At 39.4% G+C, this 19163-nt stretch overlaps 2 protein-coding genes and 1 non-coding gene across 3 annotated transcripts; all 3 read left to right on the forward strand.

The window, feature by feature from the left end:
- The first annotated feature begins 262 nt into the window (after positions 1-262).
- Positions 263-5793, forward strand: LOC117831584 (histidine-rich glycoprotein-like). The gene is made up of 7 exons (XM_034710339.1): positions 263-705; positions 1493-1606; positions 1933-2020; positions 2222-2388; positions 3139-3243; positions 3661-3747; positions 4718-5793. Exons 1-7 carry the CDS (start codon positions 493-495, stop codon positions 5459-5461), a joined length of 1518 nt encoding a protein of 505 aa, XP_034566230.1. The 5' UTR covers positions 263-492; the 3' UTR covers positions 5462-5793.
- Positions 5794-9083: 3290 nt separating this feature from the next.
- si:ch211-284e20.8 (uncharacterized protein LOC563738 homolog) lies at positions 9084-14345 on the forward strand. Its single transcript, XM_034674030.1, has 7 exons — positions 9084-9281; positions 9515-9628; positions 11202-11280; positions 11685-11851; positions 12732-12845; positions 13088-13219; positions 13821-14345. The coding sequence occupies exons 1-7, from the start codon at positions 9084-9086 to the stop codon at positions 14064-14066; spliced, it is 1050 nt and encodes a 349-aa protein (XP_034529921.1). The 3' UTR covers positions 14067-14345.
- Positions 14346-14911: 566 nt separating this feature from the next.
- On the forward strand, positions 14912-14983 carry trnah-gug. The gene has a single exon. It is a non-coding gene; the product is annotated as a tRNA-His (tRNA).
- The last annotated feature ends 4180 nt before the right edge of the window (positions 14984-19163 follow it).

Below are 19163 nucleotides of genomic sequence, written 5' to 3' on the forward strand. Positions count from 1 at the left end.
TGATTGACAGATGTGTTAGCTAGTTTTGGAATGAAGAGTATGTTTGACTGGACTTCAGTTTGATAACTTTACATCACACTTTAATTTTTAATTGAATGAAGATTTATATTCTGTGACATGACCCCTGTGGACTTATTTTGGGATTAAGTGCTGAATTCAAAGTGAATCAACTCGTGCATTGATCCCAGAGAGAGGTATGTGTCTGCTAGGTTGATTACATACTCACTGATAAGCTCCATTACGCAACGCTATACAGTGGTTGCTTGATTGGTTGACGGAAGAGCTGATTTACCTGACTGTGGGTTTTGAGAGGGGACGGGGTCAATGGTTCTATTTACCAGAGATTACAGGAGGGGCAGTGATTGAGTAATTCTGTGTGTGGGAGAGAGGAAGAGAGAGAGAGGATAAGTGGGTGTGGTTACAGTAGCAAGGTATAAGAAGTCACTCCAAACTTCTCTGACCATCTCTTGGTGTTCATCGCGGACCCTCACCATGAAGTACTGTGCGCTGTTTGCGTTGTTGGCGTTTGGGTGTGTGCTTATCCACGGTGCACCAGTGGAGCAGGCTGCCGTGGAGCAGGGGTCATGTGATGACGCACAGGCCAAGTTTACAGCAGAGCTGGCTCTCAACAAGATAAACCAGGACCGGCAGGAAGGTTACATCTTGGCACTGCACCGCCTGTCCAACGTACATATGAAGACACATGTGAGTCATGCTACTGAGCACCATATGTATGCTAAATAATCTATCAGCATTCTTGATGCAGTATTACCTCCCTGTCGAGCAGGTCAAGGCTGTGAAGGATGAAAATGTTTTTGAATTGCTGACCACATCTCCAACTTATTTGGATATTCAACGGAAGTTAAGAATTAATGGTTTTGGTGAAAGAAAGGGGCAATTCAGTCAGAATAAGTAGCTTATTTCAGAAAATTGGGATACCTTCCATAATGTCAAACAACCTTAAGTTTCTTTGCTGGGATCTAGATATACATGGCACCACCAGAAACAGTGTAATACAAATATGTTGTGGATTTCACTAAATATGTTCCCACTTTGAGACAATTCATTATCAGATTATCAGATTATTTGAGAGAGAAATGACGTAAAAATCTAGACTGAAATATTCTAAAACTGGTGAAATCCAATCACACACAAAAGGGAATCAGATTACCCCCAGACTTCAAACACTCGAACCATGGACGATATTAATGATGTGTCAGCATTACATGAGTGGACAGTTCCTTTAAACTGTGTGAAAGATCAGGTGATACCAAGAAATATTGGACTGAACAAGAGATAAAGCGATAACAAAACTTGATTGTAGAGTAATCAAGTCATTGAAATGTTAGAATTTGATAATCAGAACCTGTTCTGGGCAGAACATTTTCCGACCTAGCGGAAGATCATTTCCAAATGGTCATTGTTTACTTTGAATTTTTTTCCCGATAGCTACATGATGTGTGTGTTCATCTCGTATATGTGTGTGTCACAGGCAGAGACTGGTGTGGTGTTCTACCTGACCATGGATGTTGTGGAGACCAACTGCAGCGTTCTCAGCAAGAGGGACTGGAAAACCTGTGAGGCTCGTCAAACATCAAACACACCGGTTAGACACAAATGCACACAAATCCATGCATTCTCTTTCATACATTCACAGAGAGACTGGTGACAGATCTGCATTCTTGCATTTTTTGCAAAATTCTGTGTTTTTGCAAAAAAGAAATTAAAAGATCATTGTGTCAAGTCTTACTGTTTATTTCTACAACATAGTGTGTCTGTTAAACCTTATTAGCTTTAATATCTAACTGGAAGACATATATTAGTAATATTTACAGTAAATTAGCAGAAGAAGGAACTAAAGTTCATTTCTATTTGTGTATGTAAACCAGACTAATATACTGAATGCACTTACTGTTGTATTTATTTTTGCAGGTTTATGGTCAGTGCAAAGTTGCCATCTACACCAACAGGCCACAGAGAGTGGTGCGTCTCTACAAATACAGCTGTGATATTAGACCAGGTAAATACAACTTAAGGAACTGATCGTTTTCTGTAAATTCAGCTTTTAGCAAATATTTCAAAATTTTCCCACTTTAGTTCTTTTGCTCTCTTTGAGAATTAGGAGAGACGTGTCAAATGTCTCTTGTTCAAAAAAAGAGAAAACTTTTTCGAGAACACATTTGATTGATTGCAAACAATAAACACTTTACTCTCTGCTTAGTTCCTTCAGCTAAGGTGGCTGAAATGTGCCCAGACTGTCCGAGTTTTGTCGGCAAAGACAACGCTGAGGTCCTGAAGGCTGTGACTATCTCTCTGGATAAGTTCAACAAGGAGAGCGGACTGAACAAGCGCTTCGCTCTGCTGAAAATTGAACGTGCAACTTCTGGGGTATGATATCTTTATTAGGAAAACCAAGATATTACCTTATATTCGTATCAGTTTATGCCAGCATTAGCTTGGTTAGGTTTGGGCACCAATAATCATGGTTATTCTGGCATGTGAAAAAAAAAAACCTTTTTCAAAATTCACTAACTGTTGCTCGATGACCTTTTTAAGATGAATTGAATCAGATTAGATGAGATGAATATTATGCTGTGCTAAAGGAGACTTGAAATTAGCAGCTTAAACATTTAACTCATTTGGGATGTGTTTACTTTGGTGATGCATTTGACAAGTCCTTTTTTAGTAGATTTCCACACAACCAGTAGAGTGTCCCCCTGCTGGTCCTTTGTAGGATGCAGATTCGAGGCAATTATACTTTGAATGCTATTTCAAAACCCAAGGCATTTTATTCTTTTTAAATACAGTCTATGTCTAATCTGAATACATCTCAAAACACCTCTGTAGAATTTTGTTTCTCTGACTCAAATGTTGAAAAATATTAGATCATGAATAATTTGTGGCTAAATTTGATTGTCTAATCCCAGTGGTATACCTCTTTGAACTCACCTTTAAAGTGCATTCAGTGGTTTGCACTCCCACGCCCTGCTGTCCCATCTGTCAGAAGCTCCAACACTTGTTTACTTGTGCATCTGCAAAACCAACCATTCCATTTTGGTATGCCTACTACTTTGTTGAAACTTTCTTTCTGTGTTTGTTTGTGTGTGTGTGTGTGTGTGTCTGTGTTTGTGTACCCAGATGGCCATGGCTATGTATTACAATGCAGAGTACAGCATCCAGGAGACCACCTGCTCCAAGAGCGCAGCAGCTGATAACTGCCCACTCATGAGCTGCGAGTTTGCTGTGAGTCATAAAACATTTATTGTTTCATGTTTCAACAATTCACTTAAATCAAATCATAATTATTTCTCCCAGGATTTGTTTTGAGACTTAAATACTCTTCATTTTAATATGTCCATTAAGTATGTATTTATTGTGTTTATTAAATGCACGATTCTCTTGACTTGGTCCGGATAATAAACTAAAACTAAAAAAACATTTTCATTTATTTGAATGCGTAATGAACAATGAAGAAGAGTGTTTGTCTCTTTGCTCAGAGCTCTGGATCAGTGTGTCCTTGATTCATGCCAGCAAGTTTTTCTTTGAGAGATTGACTCTGACTTTCAGTTCATTTATTTATTTATTTATTGAAAGTAAAGCTACAGGTGTTCTCCTGCTTTCTTACACTCTCCCTCATTTTTTGTGTCCTCTCCTCCTCAGCACAAGGGCTTCTGTAAGGCCTCCCTCTTCTACTCTCCCAGTGGTGATCCTGACACCTCTGTAGAGTGTGAGATTTTTGAGCCTGAGGTAAGACTCATTGTGAAATGAAACATGATACTGACTTGATTCAAACATGTTTGGGACTTTTTCATGTGTCACATGAAGTTAGACATGTTTGTTGCGTTGTTTAAAATGTCTGGAAATAAACTTTGTAATGATTAAATGACATTCGGTCAAGGCTGCACACTAGAGACTTGATTCAGAAATATATGACTTGAACAGTTTCTCTTGATTTGGATCAAAACATTACTCCTAAATGAACCATAAGACTGTTAAGGGCACAGCTAATGATGATGAAGATTTAGTTGATATTCCATATTGCTTTAAAATGCATGGTCTTAGCTTGTGTTTAGATTTTACTCAACTCTAAAGAAAAATGATGCAAATAACTTACCTTTCCTGTGAAATCAGTTTGGGTAACCTAAAGACTGTAAGCTAAAATATAATCAAGTAAAACAACAATAAAAACAATAGAAAATTTGTTTCATGGTGCAACACACAAAGCAGGCCCCATACAAACGGCAGTAGCTCCGTCCATAGGGACTGGAGGGTCGCTGGTTTAAGTCCCATGTGCCCTTTAGCAAGACAACAAACCCCCAACAGTAAGGAGGCTAGTCCATGGTCTAGCCCCCTCTCCTTCTTCATACTACACCCTGTGAACTGCATCCAAATGATTGGACAAATGAACTTAGAGTCAAAGGAAAAAAAAGCCATAGAAAATATCACTCAAATCTAAATGAAAGTATTAGATTTGGGTGAGTAGTACATCCTATTCTGTCAGCTTTTTTTGCTTTAAAGGCTCTGAGGTTTTGACAGTTATTCCTGAGGGAACTGGTGCATCTTCCCTTTCACCTTTTCCTCTCAGCTATCTCTAAACTAGTATGGCAGTTCTCAAAACAACAGAAAGATAAACATACAGTAAATTTAAAGTTTTAATGGTTTGTAACAAATTTACCCAACTTGTTTCACATTACAAATTTTCACTCATGTCCCACAGGCCGCTAATAGAGAGAAGACACTGCACGACAAGGCTGAAGAGACTGACCATGCCCACACTGACTCAGCAACACACAACCACGACCATGACCACGCACATCCTGTTGACCAAGCACACGCCCACGACCACATGCACGACCACACAAAGAGCCACACTCAACATGTTGCAACCCACACACATGGCGCCAACAGCGACCACCATCACACACATGACCACGCAGCAGGCAGTGGCCACAGCCACGCTCATGCACACTCCCACGACCATGGGCACAGTCATGACCACGTGCACGATCATCACGCCAAAGCACATGACCATGGAAGCGATGTCCCCAACCAGCACCATGACTACAAGCATGTTGATGGCGCTCACACCCATGAGCATGACCATGAGATTGCTCTGGACCACGACCACAAGCACGCCCACCTGCATATGCACGAGCACCACCATCATCACCACGATCACAACCATGAACACAACCATGACCACCCAGAGGGCATGGTGAGGGTGCTGCCCTCCATGGACCAGCCCATGACCCTGCCATCTTTCCCTGATGTCCCCGCTGGTGGCCCTGAAGTGGGAGTCACTCTACCCCTCAAGCCTGACCCCCAGATCCCTGGAGTGATGGAACCCTTCATTGATGCCTTCCCCACCACAGTCTCAGCCCAGTGCTCGCCTCCCCCAATCGGAGAAACCCTGGTGGAGAAAGTTTTTGCTGAAGACCCCATGTTCAAGCCAGCTGCATAAAGTGGCCATGGAAGTCACTCAAAAACTGAGCAGATATTACAGACTCAAGTTTATCAAGCAGGAAAATATCTCTCACACTGAAAGAGAATGTACCACATTTTGGCTGCTGCCCTGGGCCATACTTTGACAAAATTATTGTGTTTTACAAGCACATACAATACACTAGTAATACACCTTTCTCTCCATAGATAACAAATCACAGTATGGCTGCATCTTTCACTTTTCTCAAATTCAACTCACTGTAAAATCAAACTGGCAAACATAGCTCTCCATGTTTGTATGTCTATCTATGGTGGACTACATAAAATAATAAATTATACCACAAATAATCAGCCTGTGTTTTATTAATTTTGAGCTGTCTTTTCTTGATTCAGTGCACTCATACAAACATACCCAACTTTGCTTTTTCTATTTAAATTTCATTGAACTACCCTATTTGCAGTGTTGTAGTCAAGTCACTAAACTTTGAGTCCAGTACTGAGTCCAGTGTTCAAGTCTGATTCCGAATCATCACCACTCTTCCTGAATGCAAGTCCAAGTTGAGTCTCATTACTTAAGTCCTCGTCTTCCCCACGATGGTTCTTTTAAACAAACATGTAGTAGAGATTTTGCTTGAGATTGCTGTAACGTCAGACTGCAAGAGAAAGATGGATGCCAGCTTCATAAGAACTAGATTAGGACATTTGGATTGTATTATTCTCCTTTTTTGTATTATTATCCTTTTATTAATTTGCGTATTTGAGCCATGCAGCAGAAAGTTGTGCTAATTTTGGGGGATAGCTCATTGATAGAGAAGCACACTTGGTGATAAAATACCATAGAAATGAACAGGATGACACTGATTTAGGATTCTCAAGTTTTGACTAAATTGACTTTATTCACATTTAAATATCCTAGCCTAGCAGTTGTACAAATACATTTCAGGAAGCAAAATTCTGTGCTTTATTAAAGGAGTTGTCACTAAAGATGCATACTCTCAGCCACCTGAGTACATCAACCTGATCAAAACAGTTCATGAGTTCCTGTAAGTTGCATGACCTCAGAGGCACTCACAGCAGACACAACACATACACCTACACTCACCCACTCATTGTACATTGTGTTTGTGGACACTTACTCGTCATATGAACCCAGGAGACTCAGCAAACTACTCTTATCTGCTCTCTGGGGGCCTAAAATATCCCACACATATCTGGAGTTCTGCTCTGCAGGAGAGAAAAATACATGCTTACACTGACACATTTTTCATTTCAAGGGCAGAAGTTTCATAAGGTGAAAGAGCAAAAGCCTCTCAATTTAATATTCAATAAATTAGCAAACATAACACAAACATTCATGCTGGGTTTTTTACACTTTTGAATATTGTATTTTAATGTCATGTGAGTTTACAAAAAATCACCACACTACTATGAGAACCTGAGTAAGAGCCTTGAACAAATCAATGAGCGGAAGTGTCGCCATTTCCAACAAACAACTGAGGTAGTTGTTTTTGGAGCCAATGAGGAGTGATTGGAAGTCAGCTTCAATTGTAACATTTGAAAAATGCTGACCAAGCCAATAATCATGGCTTAGCCATGGACTCAGACCTGAGTTTTAGAAACCACATTTAGACAATTACCTAGTAACACTTGGAGATTATTTCAAAGTCCAAAGGACTAAAATCCCAGCAGGACCTAGAAAAACTGGACCATGCATTCATCTTGAGTCGACTTGAACACTGTAACAGTGCGTTTATAGGTCTAACTAAAGAATCAGACAGCTGCAACTGATTCAGAACGCTGCTGAGAGTCCTTGCTGAGAGTCCTCACAAAGACACATCAGTCCACTTCTGAGTTCTGCCGGAGTCCTCACCAAGACACATTGTTGCACTTCTGAGGTCTTTACACTGGCCCTCTATCAGAGAATACATTTTAAAATATTGCTTCTGGTTCATAAAGCCTGGTATGGTTTAGGGACAAACTACATTGGTCATCTTCTATAAGCTCTTTTAAATTAAGACTGCAGACTCACCTGTTTACAGCTGCCTTTTATTTCAAGAAAATAAATTATTTCTTAAGCTATGTTTTTGAGCAGTTTGGCCTTTATTGATAGGGCAGTTGAGGAGAGACAGGAAATGTGGGGAGTAGAGAATGCGGGAGGACATGCAGCAAAGGGTTGTTTCAAGAAGTCTAACCAGCGTCTGCCGTGACAAGGACTGTAGACTCTGTATAAGGAGTACATGCTTAAACTGTTAGCCAAATGAGCATCCCCCTAACAAACTATCTTGATCATCTCTTCTGATGTCTTTCTTCTGAAGCATTTTGAATTTCATTGTTGCTGAAATGTTCTGTAGAAATTAATTTTCCTTGTCTTGCCTTGAAAGAAACAGTGGCTTTTAAGATACGTCATTCAAAAGAAAAAGCACCGTAGAATTGACTTGCACCACAAACCATAATTTACTGCTGCTATAATTACTTAGCAGCCATTTTTCTCTTATGTTGTGCTGCTGTGGTCCAGGGTGTGGTGCTGCATTCATGAAAGATATCTGGCATTTCATTCTGAGCTGAAAGGTGGAAATATAGAGGTAAACCTGGTCATACTTCAAGTTTGAACCAGGGGTGCAGCTTGCTCTGCTGGAAGTGAAGCTTCCACCAAAGCGTCTGCCCCCTGGTGGCTGGCTGCAGTATAGGTCAAAAACTCTGTCTCCCCCATTCATTTCCCCCATGTTTCTCACATCCGTATGCTGTGGTAATATGTAATTATTATTTGACTGTTTTGTGTTCATGGCCTCTTTTTTCTTGAACCGTACAATGGGAAAAGGCAGAGCAACGCTGTCCATTTTATATCCAGTCTATGGTTTGAAGATGCACATTCATTGACCCGTTAGCTTTGACCAGAAAACAGCCAACGGTTGCATTTAGCCAGCTATTTACTCATGTCAGTGTTCACAAACAAATGTTCCACAGCTAATGTAACAATTTGGTAGTGTTACGGGGGAAAGGGAGAGGTGCTAATTCACAGCCAGGGTCATGTTAGGCAAGACACAACTCAATAGCCAACGTTATCTTACATTACTTCCAAGCTTATGACTTCTTAGCTAAGACGTGCGTAATGCCAAAATAAGTGGTTGTTTTAGCTCTGGTTATTAAGTGGGAAGTGTGACAAAATAGGTGCAATTTAAGATGAAAATGGCAACTGTGCTGATATGGTGAACTGTGGTTGTAAGTTAAACATACGGTGGAGCTAAAGAGGTGTGGTCACATCATTTTTAACATGACAGTTTGGAATTACATAAATGAAATTAAGTGTGCTGTGTATGGTTCTTAAGTTGAGATCACCGAGTCCCCTGTTCCCAAGTGCACTATGACCCATCAGACAGTCTGAGCCAGCCATTGGCCTAGAGAGCATCAGATAGCAGCTGTTTGCTCATCCTTTAGGAAAGAGGCAAAAGTCCACCCTCACATGTTTCTTTCCAAACCCGGTCTGGAAAAAATAGGATTACAGGTTGTGCAAAGGAGGATTAACATACCAGGGCCTGTGTTAGTCTAAATGTGATATTATTCCAGGACCAGATTTTGTATTTTCATCAGATGAATTAGAACTTGCATTTTTTTTTTATTCTGTGTGTATATGTTTTGAGAGGATGAGTGTGTACCTGCTGGTTCTGTGTCTGGCTTTGCTGCAGCAGGAGGCAAGAGCCAAGCCAGACCCACCAGGCTGCAGTAATCCTGAGGCTGTGAGGGTGGCTGAAGAGGCCCTGGACAAGATCAACCAGGACCGGACAAAGGGTTATGTCCTGAGCCTTAACAGACTGTACGACCTCTCTCACACTCCTGACAAGGTAAGTGCAAACACAGGCACAGACATGCAATCATAAAAACATGAACAGGGTAATGCACCATCTCTCAGCTGTGAAGATGCAACAGCAAAAGAGAGAGAAAGCAGTGATGGACCAGCAGCGTCATTTGCAGAGCCTGGAAGAGAGACATATATATTAACAGTCTGTGTGTGTGTGTGTGTGTGTGTGTGTGTGCGTGTGCGTGCGTGCTTGTTTGCGTGCGTGTGTGTGTGTAGGAGAAGGGGGGGTCACTCTACAAATTGACCATCGATGTTATGGAGACCAAATGCCACATCACCAGCAGCAAACCATGGAAACAATGTGAAGCCAGAGATATTGGTGGTGTTCCTGTGAGTACCACATGGTGGAGTATTTGTTCCTATCAACAACAGTCTTTTGGTGGACCTCTTTTATAGAGCTTGGGCTACATACAGAGATCTAGATCTTACTGGATTTGTCGACTTGCACACTTGGGTTGTCAAGACCCACAACACACCAAGACCAAGACTGTACTAGACTTCACTCCAGTTCCTCACAATTCACTGAAACAAGGACGCAATAACAATAATAATCTAGTACGAATGTAATCCACTTGCAAGTACAGCCCTAGCAGTTAGCATATACATGAAATGTTAGCTGTGATGCCCCTTTTGTTCTTTAACGTAATGCTAAATTCCGGCTCTGTAGTGTTAGCTTCTGCTATATTGTTATGGTGCATAACTCCCCCTACCGATAGATCATTGAAGCAAAGCACTAAGCTACAACAGCTGATAATAAATTGCAACATCAAGCTGTGGTCAGCATCTCACACTTGGGGCTGTCAATACACAGCCTTCTGATAAAGCTTTGGGTCGGTTTGAATCATAGACTGTATAAAATAGGTTTGAATGCTGATACAGCTGCTGTGTGACATTTCCTTTAACTGGATCAAGGTATCAATTAAATAATTTATGAAGTTAGACTTCCATACAAATACATCTGAAATCTATTACTTTTTTAGATAACTACTTTCATATATATTTAATAAAAATGTTGAATGCTCTTGGATTTGGTTTTCCATTTGCTCTAAATATACAGTGTGTAGAAATGGAAATATCTAGCAGTCAGATTCTACATTGAAATGCTCCCTTGCTCACCCCTTCCATCAGTGGATCAACAATGGCCTTCAAGGACAAAAAAGCTCCTATGGTGCATGATAAGTGTGATCCTTTAAGAACCACTCTCTTCTCTTTCTTCCTATTGCAACCAGTGCGCAGCAACTCTTTAATTACAAAAACATTGTAATTCACTATTTTATCCATTCTGTGCTTCTGTAGAAGTATGACTGTGCAAGATCATTTAATAAATCAATCAAGCCGCATTTATATACCACCTTTCATACAAATCAAATGCTGTTCAAAGTGCTTTACAGCGATTGAATGGATTTTGAAGTACAGACCAATGCACACCAACAACAATACAATATATGCAATTAAAAATAAGTGAATCAAAATTACAATAAGAATATATATAGTTACAATACATTTTAAAAATGGGTAAAGATAAAAATTAAAGAGGAATAAAAGCACTAAAAATAGCAGATATACTGAGTAGACAAACATTAAAAACAAATAGTTAAAAATAAATAAAATAATAAAACAACATTAACATTAATATAAAAACTTTAAAGTAATACAACTCCACGGATAGTGGCTTCCATGGAAGGGGACTTGCACCTATGTTTATATATAAGGCTCCTTCTAAATCAAAAACAATGGTTTTTATATTCAGGTCTGTTATGTTAAATGCTGTTAAATATCACACACTGCATCTTTACATTTTGCAAGTTTTTTGAAGTATTCATAAGGCGATACCACCACTAGGCATGAAATCCATGTCCTTTGTTTGCATATTTATACCTGTCTCTGTGTGTGTGTCTGTTAGGTGTATGGAGAGTGTGAGGTGTCTGCCTTCATCGACTCTCAAGTCACACTCCAAAGTTACTCCTGTGCCCTGCGTGAAGGTAGATGGATGGAGTCATTTAGAGCCTGTGTGATAGCACACAAACACATTTACAAAATGATAGAGGGTCTGTGTTGATTTGCAAATGTTACTGAGGTGTGAAATTGAAGACGCTGACGCAAACTGTATCATGCCTTATGGACTGAAAAAGCAAACAAACATGCCATATATGAGTGATTGCGCAGAAGTGCAGTTGGAGCTTATATGCAACAGACAAAAAGCCATTAGTTCATTTTTTAATATTGTTTATCTGAGTTCAGGAGAACACAACTTCTTAAAGAGATGTGCCACAGGAATGGATGACAGCTAAAAGTTTTCTTACAGCAGAGTGGAGGTTAAGAAAGGGATACCCCAGGATAAATCCTCTTGCTTTGTCCATACTGTTTTTTTTTTTAACCTATTCAGTTCCCGCCACTGCAGTAGTGGCTGAGTGTCCAGACTGTCCAACAGCAGACAACTTGGATGATCCTGTTGTAAAGGAGACGGCTAATCTCTCCCTGCAGAGGTTCAACGAAGAGAGCCGTCTGGCCAACTACTTCACTCTGGAGAACATCACCAAGGCGAGCTCACAGGTGAGGCTAAAGCTAAACTTTCAAATAACCAATAACAGAACATCCAGAGAGAAGTGACACGGGTTATGAACAGCATCAACATGCATGACCATCTGAGCTTAAAGTCTCTGAGTATTGCATGGGACCATTTCACAAATTGATCAGTGGATGCAGTTTGGAGGATTCACAGAATGAAAAATGTATTATTTAAAATTTAAATCAGTTGAGTTCATTATCTGTAATATGCAAATCATTTGGTTGTTAACAGAGAGCCATATAAAAGGAAGCCCTTAATTATTTGAGCATGTGGATTTAGTGGCGATTTTCAACAGAGAGATGGTGACCTGAAGCAGCACTTTTCTAGTCTTCTGGCCATTCAAAGCACCTTTACACACACACACAGACACACACATTCACCTCCACTACCAAAGGCTGATATTTAAAGTTCCCAACAATAGCTAATCAATATTCTAATCATGAATCATGAGTCATAATTAAAACACAATGTGAAGCAACTTGCCTGGGGACACTTCAGTAGCAGGCTGCAGGGGCTGGGGATCAAACCCATAACATTTCTCTTTAAAGATAACCCACTCTACCACTGAGCCACTGTCGCCCCAAAAGTAATACTTTTAGGGTTTCATCAGGTTCATCCTTTTAAAGATCTCCCTGAGACTACACCTTTATTGGTGTGTGCTTTTTGAAGCTCAAATATTCTCCTACTACGTGGGATGTTTTTTGATGTTTTGATGTTTGATTTTAGTCATAAGTGGCACAGAGAGCAAATAAAAGTGTGGGATGAATTACATCTAAAATGTTCCAAGTTGATAACTCTTATCTGTCAGTAGTTTACTGGTATGAAGTGTATTTGATTGCTTAATGTGTTTTTTTGCTTTGTCAGTGGGTCAGCGGTCCTTCATACTTTGTGGAGTTTACCATAGTGGAAACGGTGTGTTCAAAGACAACAGATGCCAGTGAACTGAGCAACTGCCCTCCAATGAACTGTCAGTTTGCTGTAAGTATAACACAAATCTACCATGATTGTTTCGAAGCATGGTTGATTTCTTGTCTCTGAGAAACAAAAATTGACCATTGATCCATTAAGAGATTTTCATGTAATGTTTTCATGTGTCCTGTCTATCGTGGTTGTCTGTAGTGCAAACCAGCACTTTTTCCATTCATACTTTACTGAGGTTTTGTTTCTATGCATTTAATTTGATCATTAACCCTCAATCATTGATGATTCTGTCCTTACAGCACCGAGGCTTCTGTGAGGGCTCACACTTTACCCATGAGGAGGAGTTTAAGGTCCGACTCCCTGCTGGGAAAAGAAATAAACTTCAGAGTCATAATGTGGTGGATGTGAAGTGTGAGATCTTTGAACCTCAGGTACCAACTTTGACTACAGTGACCCTCTGACCACATAATTGATTATCTCTGATATCCAGACCTAAAATTCAGATTAGATTGCTTTGAGAGAGCTTCAAGTTTGAAGGTGTTGTAACGAGAATTGCAATAATTTTATTCTTGTTGGGTATAAACCCAATATAAGAATTTAAGTAATACACTTTTTCCCCCTTTTTATGCAAATTGTCTCCTTTTCCTGCATCACACATTCCAATTGAAGAAAATTCTGACTGAAATGAGTGTTCCAACAAACAGATGCTTATATAAATGAATCTGAACAAAACATAACACAAGAAATAACTCTTTTCTCAAGCTATCAACATAAAAGCTACTGAGAATGCAGACCATGTGACCCTTTATTCCATCTTCTCGAGAAGTGATTGTGGTAATAGTTTTCCACCTTGAAATTTCTGTGAATGGAATTAAAGATCTTAAATGGATCCCTAGAATAACTTTCTATCACTCAGCTCTTGGGTTATGTATAAATAAGAGTCTTATGGGACAATCACTGCATGGTTTAGTCTCCATTTTCTTGATATCATGAATGCTGATGCTGTCTCTTTCTCTACTCTGCCCCTTGAAGGCTGCTGTTCTGGAGGAGCAGGCCCACGTTGAAGCAGACAGCGGACACTCTGTCCATCAGCACTACAACCACACACACCTGCACCCCCATGAGCACACACACTCAGTGACACCCAGTGTCTCGAAGCCACGGGACTCCCTGGGGACCATAGTGTACCTGCCTGCTCCAGTTAGAGCCTCTCCAGCAGCCAGCTCCTGCCCCGGTCCTCATAGACACAACCTGGGGTTAGAGAAACTCAGGCTCTAATTGGCTGAGCCTTGACGCTTGTTCATTGATCTGATAGTCAGACACTTTATTCCTGTATGTTTTAATTACCTTGGATAAAAAATAAAATTATCCTAGAGACAGAATATCATCGTAAATAATCAGACTACTTTAATTGTTCATTAAAGCATTTACATTGCAAATAGTTATTTTCTTGCATGACATGGGATTTATTTGGAATATTCAAATGTATTAACATTTGGAAATCATGCAAAGTGGAATGGGGACATAGGGTATATCACACGTTAATGCTTTAAACTTTACAGGTCTTGTTTCCATTATTTTATTTGAGTGATAATAAACTAAGCTTTTATTATTTAATTTGAACTTTTTCATAATTTTTAATCCATAAGTTCATAATTTCATACTGACTAAATTCCAGATACTGACACTTGTACCATCGGATGGCTGACCCTACATTATACTGAGTAAGTGCTGACATGAATGACTGCCTTAAGATATCTTAACAGCATAGTCCATACATGAACATTACATGTATTTATGGAGTCAAACATGTAGGATGGTTAAAAATGGTCACTTTGATTATCACTCTGATAAAAAATAATTCGCAAAAGTAAAGCGACCAAGATTAAGCCTTGTTTTGAAACGGCAAACGTCCTTATCGTGCGATAATATAAAGAAGTTTATTAATCCCCAGTTGGAGAAACTCATGATGGTCCTAAAACGATCCTCATTCTGAGTTATCACGTCGACCTAACTCACCTCAAATCAGTGTTATCCTACAAAGAAAGCCCCCCTCCCCCTCGATCACCTCTCAGTGAACTGGCCGTAGGCGGGTTGCTGTATATTCAGTCTTCGGACAGCTCGCCGTGATCGTATAGTGGTTAGTACTCTGCGTTGTGGCCGCAGCAACCCCGGTTCGAATCCGGGTCACGGCAGTATTTTGGGAATGCCGTGTGATTGCCCGTGAAACGACTTTAGAGATAAGGTTTCCAGAAAATAACGCGTAGCTGTAAAATATATATGAAAGGTCACTGAAACTAAATATATGAACTGTACTTCATACCCCTGCTGCACAACTGAAAGCTGATACATACAGCGTAACAGCTGATCTATATTTACCATAAGCTTTAATAGCATTCAGTCAGAGGCAGTCTATCCAACAGTGTGCATTTGGAAATTTGTATAAAGATGAATAAAAGCTACATTACTGTGACTTCATATTGACTTTTGCTTGTTAGAATAACATCCTAAAAATACAGCATGATTTGCATTGTTTCTTTTTTCACATTTGTGCATGAAAGTATGTTGTCCATCCTGAGATGTATACTAGGGCTGCAACAACAACAATTGCAAAAAATCTGATTAATCTGCTGCAAATTTAATCAATTTATTGCCAAAAAAAGAAGAAGAGAAAATTGTGAAGCTTTCAATACAATTTCCCTAAGCCTAATGTGTCTTAAATTTCATCTGCAGTTATCTTTTATCAGTTATCTATTTTTTGTGTCCTACCAAAAGATGTAACCAAAGTTATGAGTTCAGATGGGCAACACATTTTAAAATCAACAAACTTATACATACATGGGATAAATAGCTGGTGAAAATGTGTCCTTGCTTAAATAATTGGTTCATTAACTAATAAATTAATCATTGCAGCATTATCATTACAGTATGAATGAATACAGTACAGCATTATGATTAAACTTCATTGCAGAAAAAAGATGGTTGACACATACAGTTTTTTAGAGCATTGTAAATCAAGAAATGCAAAGTGAAAAAATTCCAACATCTGCATCCACAATTTTTGCATCAGAATTTAAAAGTTTCAGAGTTTCACACAGTTTTTATTTTTGGTAAGACTGAATTCAGGGACCACTTTAACCTTGCTTACATTGTACTCATGCTTCAGTCAAGGGCTTTAAAAAAAGAAGAAAGGCAGACTGAAATTCTCTAGGTATCTGTCAGCCCTTAGTTTGGTCAAAAGTCTTTTCACTTATGTCTGACTTCTCAAGTTTTTGTCCAGTGAGAGTGTGACAGCTTGTTTAGTAACTGGATACTTATTGGACGTTTTACAGCAACAAGCATTGTTCTAATTAAATGAGGAGTTATTGTGTGTTAATCTCAAACCACTTCTATTTGTTCATGGATATCTCATCCAAACTCGTCCTCTTCTCTGTTATATCACACTAATAGTGAATCACACCTCCTGTCCTCACAGGTTCACTGCAGTGTGTTTGGCTCTGACCAAGTCAAGAGGCCCAGAACAGAGGAGCAGTGCTGCTGTGATTTGTGGCGGCAGTTTCATTGGCCTGTTGGGGTCAGATTGAACAATGAGCCTGTGGACTGTGAGAGAATGTGAAACAGTTCAGGAGAAGAACAAGCCTACAGGACCTCAGTCTCCAGGGAGAGCCGTCTGAATACAGATTAATTTACTCGATTTAAACAGAGTCCTCTGGCTGCCAAGCAACAAAGTAAAAAATGTTTAATGTTACACAATGCAGCGCCATGCGACGGAAAGAAAAGACACTTAGAAAGAGGCATTAGTTCATACAGTCAGAATGAGATGGCACTGTTGGCTTTGCTCTCTGTGGGGTCATTAAAGGGAAAGTGGTCTTTTTCATCTGTTCTTAACTTGAAACTTGCAAATCAATTCATGAAATAGAAAGCTTTTTCTGCCACATTGATACTGATAAACCAGGAGTCATGAATGAGTTGATAAGGAATATTTGGTAGCATTTCTTAAAATGTAAGGTGTGTAATGGCTTATATTTGTAGCTGTGTTACTTTTTGTTAATGATTTCATTCACTGTTAGCTCACAATGAAAGGCAAATAGCAATCTGCATGTTCACCCTTTGTATCAGTGTTAGAGAAAGGTGGGCTTGGGCACCACATTTTTGTTTACCCCTACATTTTTAATAACTGTGATGACTAAAATCATGATTTTGGGCCTGTTATCATAACTCATTTATCATTTCTTGACAAAAGGTTAAATGTATTTCAGATTAGTAGTTAAACTGTGTGCCCCATGTACAAAGGCTATTGTCCTGGAAGTGAGCTGTTTTAATTTCAAATAGCAGCCCTTTGATGCACGTCGTTTCTCACTCTCTCCTCCCAGTACTCTATCCGCTATTCTGTAAAGACATCAAAGCCCAAAAGTAAAATAAAAAAATATATGTTTCTGAGTACTTACTTCTGTCTTTCCTTCATTTCCCCTCCATTTGAAAAAATACAGAATTTGATGAGGCAAGCTAAGGGGATCTGCACTTCATAAAGCGTCCACATGGTGTCACCAGGAACTGTGTTTTCACTTCACAACTGTTCCCTGTAAGTCTACATGGTGGAAACATTCTCCTGTATCTTCAATCTAACTTAAGGTAAATAAAAAATCAGAATTTTCAGGAGTAAAATAGGATTTGTCATCAAAGTATACTAGGTTGGTTAAATAGTTGTATGCTGTGTGTTCACATCCTGATATATTCTGTATGAATTTTCTCAGCAGTCTTTTCCTGACCTACATAAGGGTCAGGACAACTGATGCAACATTTGAGCAGTCATCAGATACTTATGTTATTTAAACAGATGTACATAATGTTAAAATTCATAATATAAATCACATTGGTATGTAAGACTCAGTCCATTTTGGGAGGTCTCCCTCCAGAGTGAAGAAGGTTTAACTGTCTCTTACATGAAAACCCTTAAATGCATCTAACAAGAAGTTTCTATTCCACTGTGCAGCTCTTTCCGGAACCAGAAGTGTGTTGTGTACACAAATGTCACGATAGGTTTATCTAAAAGACATTACAAAAATAAAGAAAAAAATAATACATAAATGAATCAACATTCCAAAGCATATTTGTATAATTACTTATACAAAATGAAGTTTTTGCATCACCTAATTAACACAGCGCAGTAAGAGCCTTATTTACAGGCAGATAATGGGTTTTGTTGTCTTTGTCTTTGTATCAGAGCCAGATTATTTATATCTTTGTTAATCTACCCCTGAGTGAGAGCTGGTATTTATCTGCTCCTGTAGTGCTCCACGTTGTAGCACAGCTTCAGGCACAATCACAGATGTATTGTTTCCATCATTTGTCCCACCTCTTTCTCTTGCCTTTTTCTTTGAACCTCTCAGAGGATAAGTGGATCTACCCCTCTTGTTGTGTGTCCCACATTCTTGTAAAAATTGTCATTATTAATTCAGTTTAAGAGGCCCTCAAGATGTGTGAGGCTCTGTGTGTTTGTGTGCATCCATGTGTGCATATGTGTGGGCCGACACACACACACACTGCTTATGGTTGCTTGTGGCAGAGTGTAATGCCAGAGAGATGCCTCCAAGCTTCAGGGCTCCTGCTGACACACTGACCTCACATTTAACGGAGTCGGAACCAAAAGGAAAGAGCTTGTTTCACGCTGAAGTATGAGGCTGGTATGTTCAGATTGTTCCACTTAAGAGAGTAAAAATTAATTGTTTCAGTTTTTGAAGGTGAAAAATGTCAAGAGTTGACAGATTTTGCACAATGGGCAGATAAGTGCAAAAATAGTCACAGGTTGTGTTGGTTTGGAAATTTGGTTAAATCTCCCTGAAAAATTACAATGAAATGAAGACAAACAAAAGAAGAGCCAACTTACTAAAACCGGGCTACACTCCTTGTAAACCCAAGCATGACGCTCCCTGAAGACAGATAAATCTTTAAACTTTTACCTGCAATGACAGCCATTCATTACTCTATCTTATTACCCAGCTTTTACTGATCTTCGTGCTGTGTAAGATGCTTGATTCTGATTGGTCAAGACCCCTTGACATCCCTTTGACAACGGTTATTAACTTTCACTAAAATGAGCAACACCAGATGCAACTGATCAAATGTCATGTCAAATCAACCCACTGAAAATGTTCCGGAATATTTTGCTTCCATTTGTTAACACCATAGACCGCAAGGTGAGGTAAAACCGTTAGTTTCCATTAGCATCATATCAGTAAACAGTTTGGCTAAAACGCTTGTTTCGGTTAGCATACAAATTCGGCAGGCGAAAAATATGGACATTTTCATTTTAGATCCTGTCCAGCAATCCTAGCAACGAACAGAGCAGGTCAGCACAGTCTCTTTAGGTCGCTA

This window comes from Notolabrus celidotus, chromosome 2, assembly GCF_009762535.1.
Source record: "Notolabrus celidotus isolate fNotCel1 chromosome 2, fNotCel1.pri, whole genome shotgun sequence".
Classification (NCBI taxonomy): Eukaryota; Metazoa; Chordata; class Actinopteri; order Labriformes; family Labridae; genus Notolabrus; species Notolabrus celidotus.

Coding starts and splice junctions, on each gene's coding strand:
- LOC117831584 (XM_034710339.1), top strand. CDS start 493: ATGAAGTACTGTGCGCTGTTTGCGTTGTTGGCGTTTGGGTGTGTGCTT. Junction 706..1,492: donor ACGTACATATGAAGACACAT/GTGAGTCATGCT, acceptor TGTGTGTCACAG/GCAGAGACTGGTGTGGTGTT. Junction 1,607..1,932: donor GTCAAACATCAAACACACCG/GTTAGACACAAA, acceptor TTATTTTTGCAG/GTTTATGGTCAGTGCAAAGT.
- si:ch211-284e20.8 (XM_034674030.1), top strand. CDS start 9,084: ATGAGTGTGTACCTGCTGGTTCTGTGTCTGGCTTTGCTGCAGCAGGAG. Junction 11,852..12,731: donor TCACCAAGGCGAGCTCACAG/GTGAGGCTAAAG, acceptor TTGCTTTGTCAG/TGGGTCAGCGGTCCTTCATA. Junction 12,846..13,087: donor CAATGAACTGTCAGTTTGCT/GTAAGTATAACA, acceptor CTGTCCTTACAG/CACCGAGGCTTCTGTGAGGG.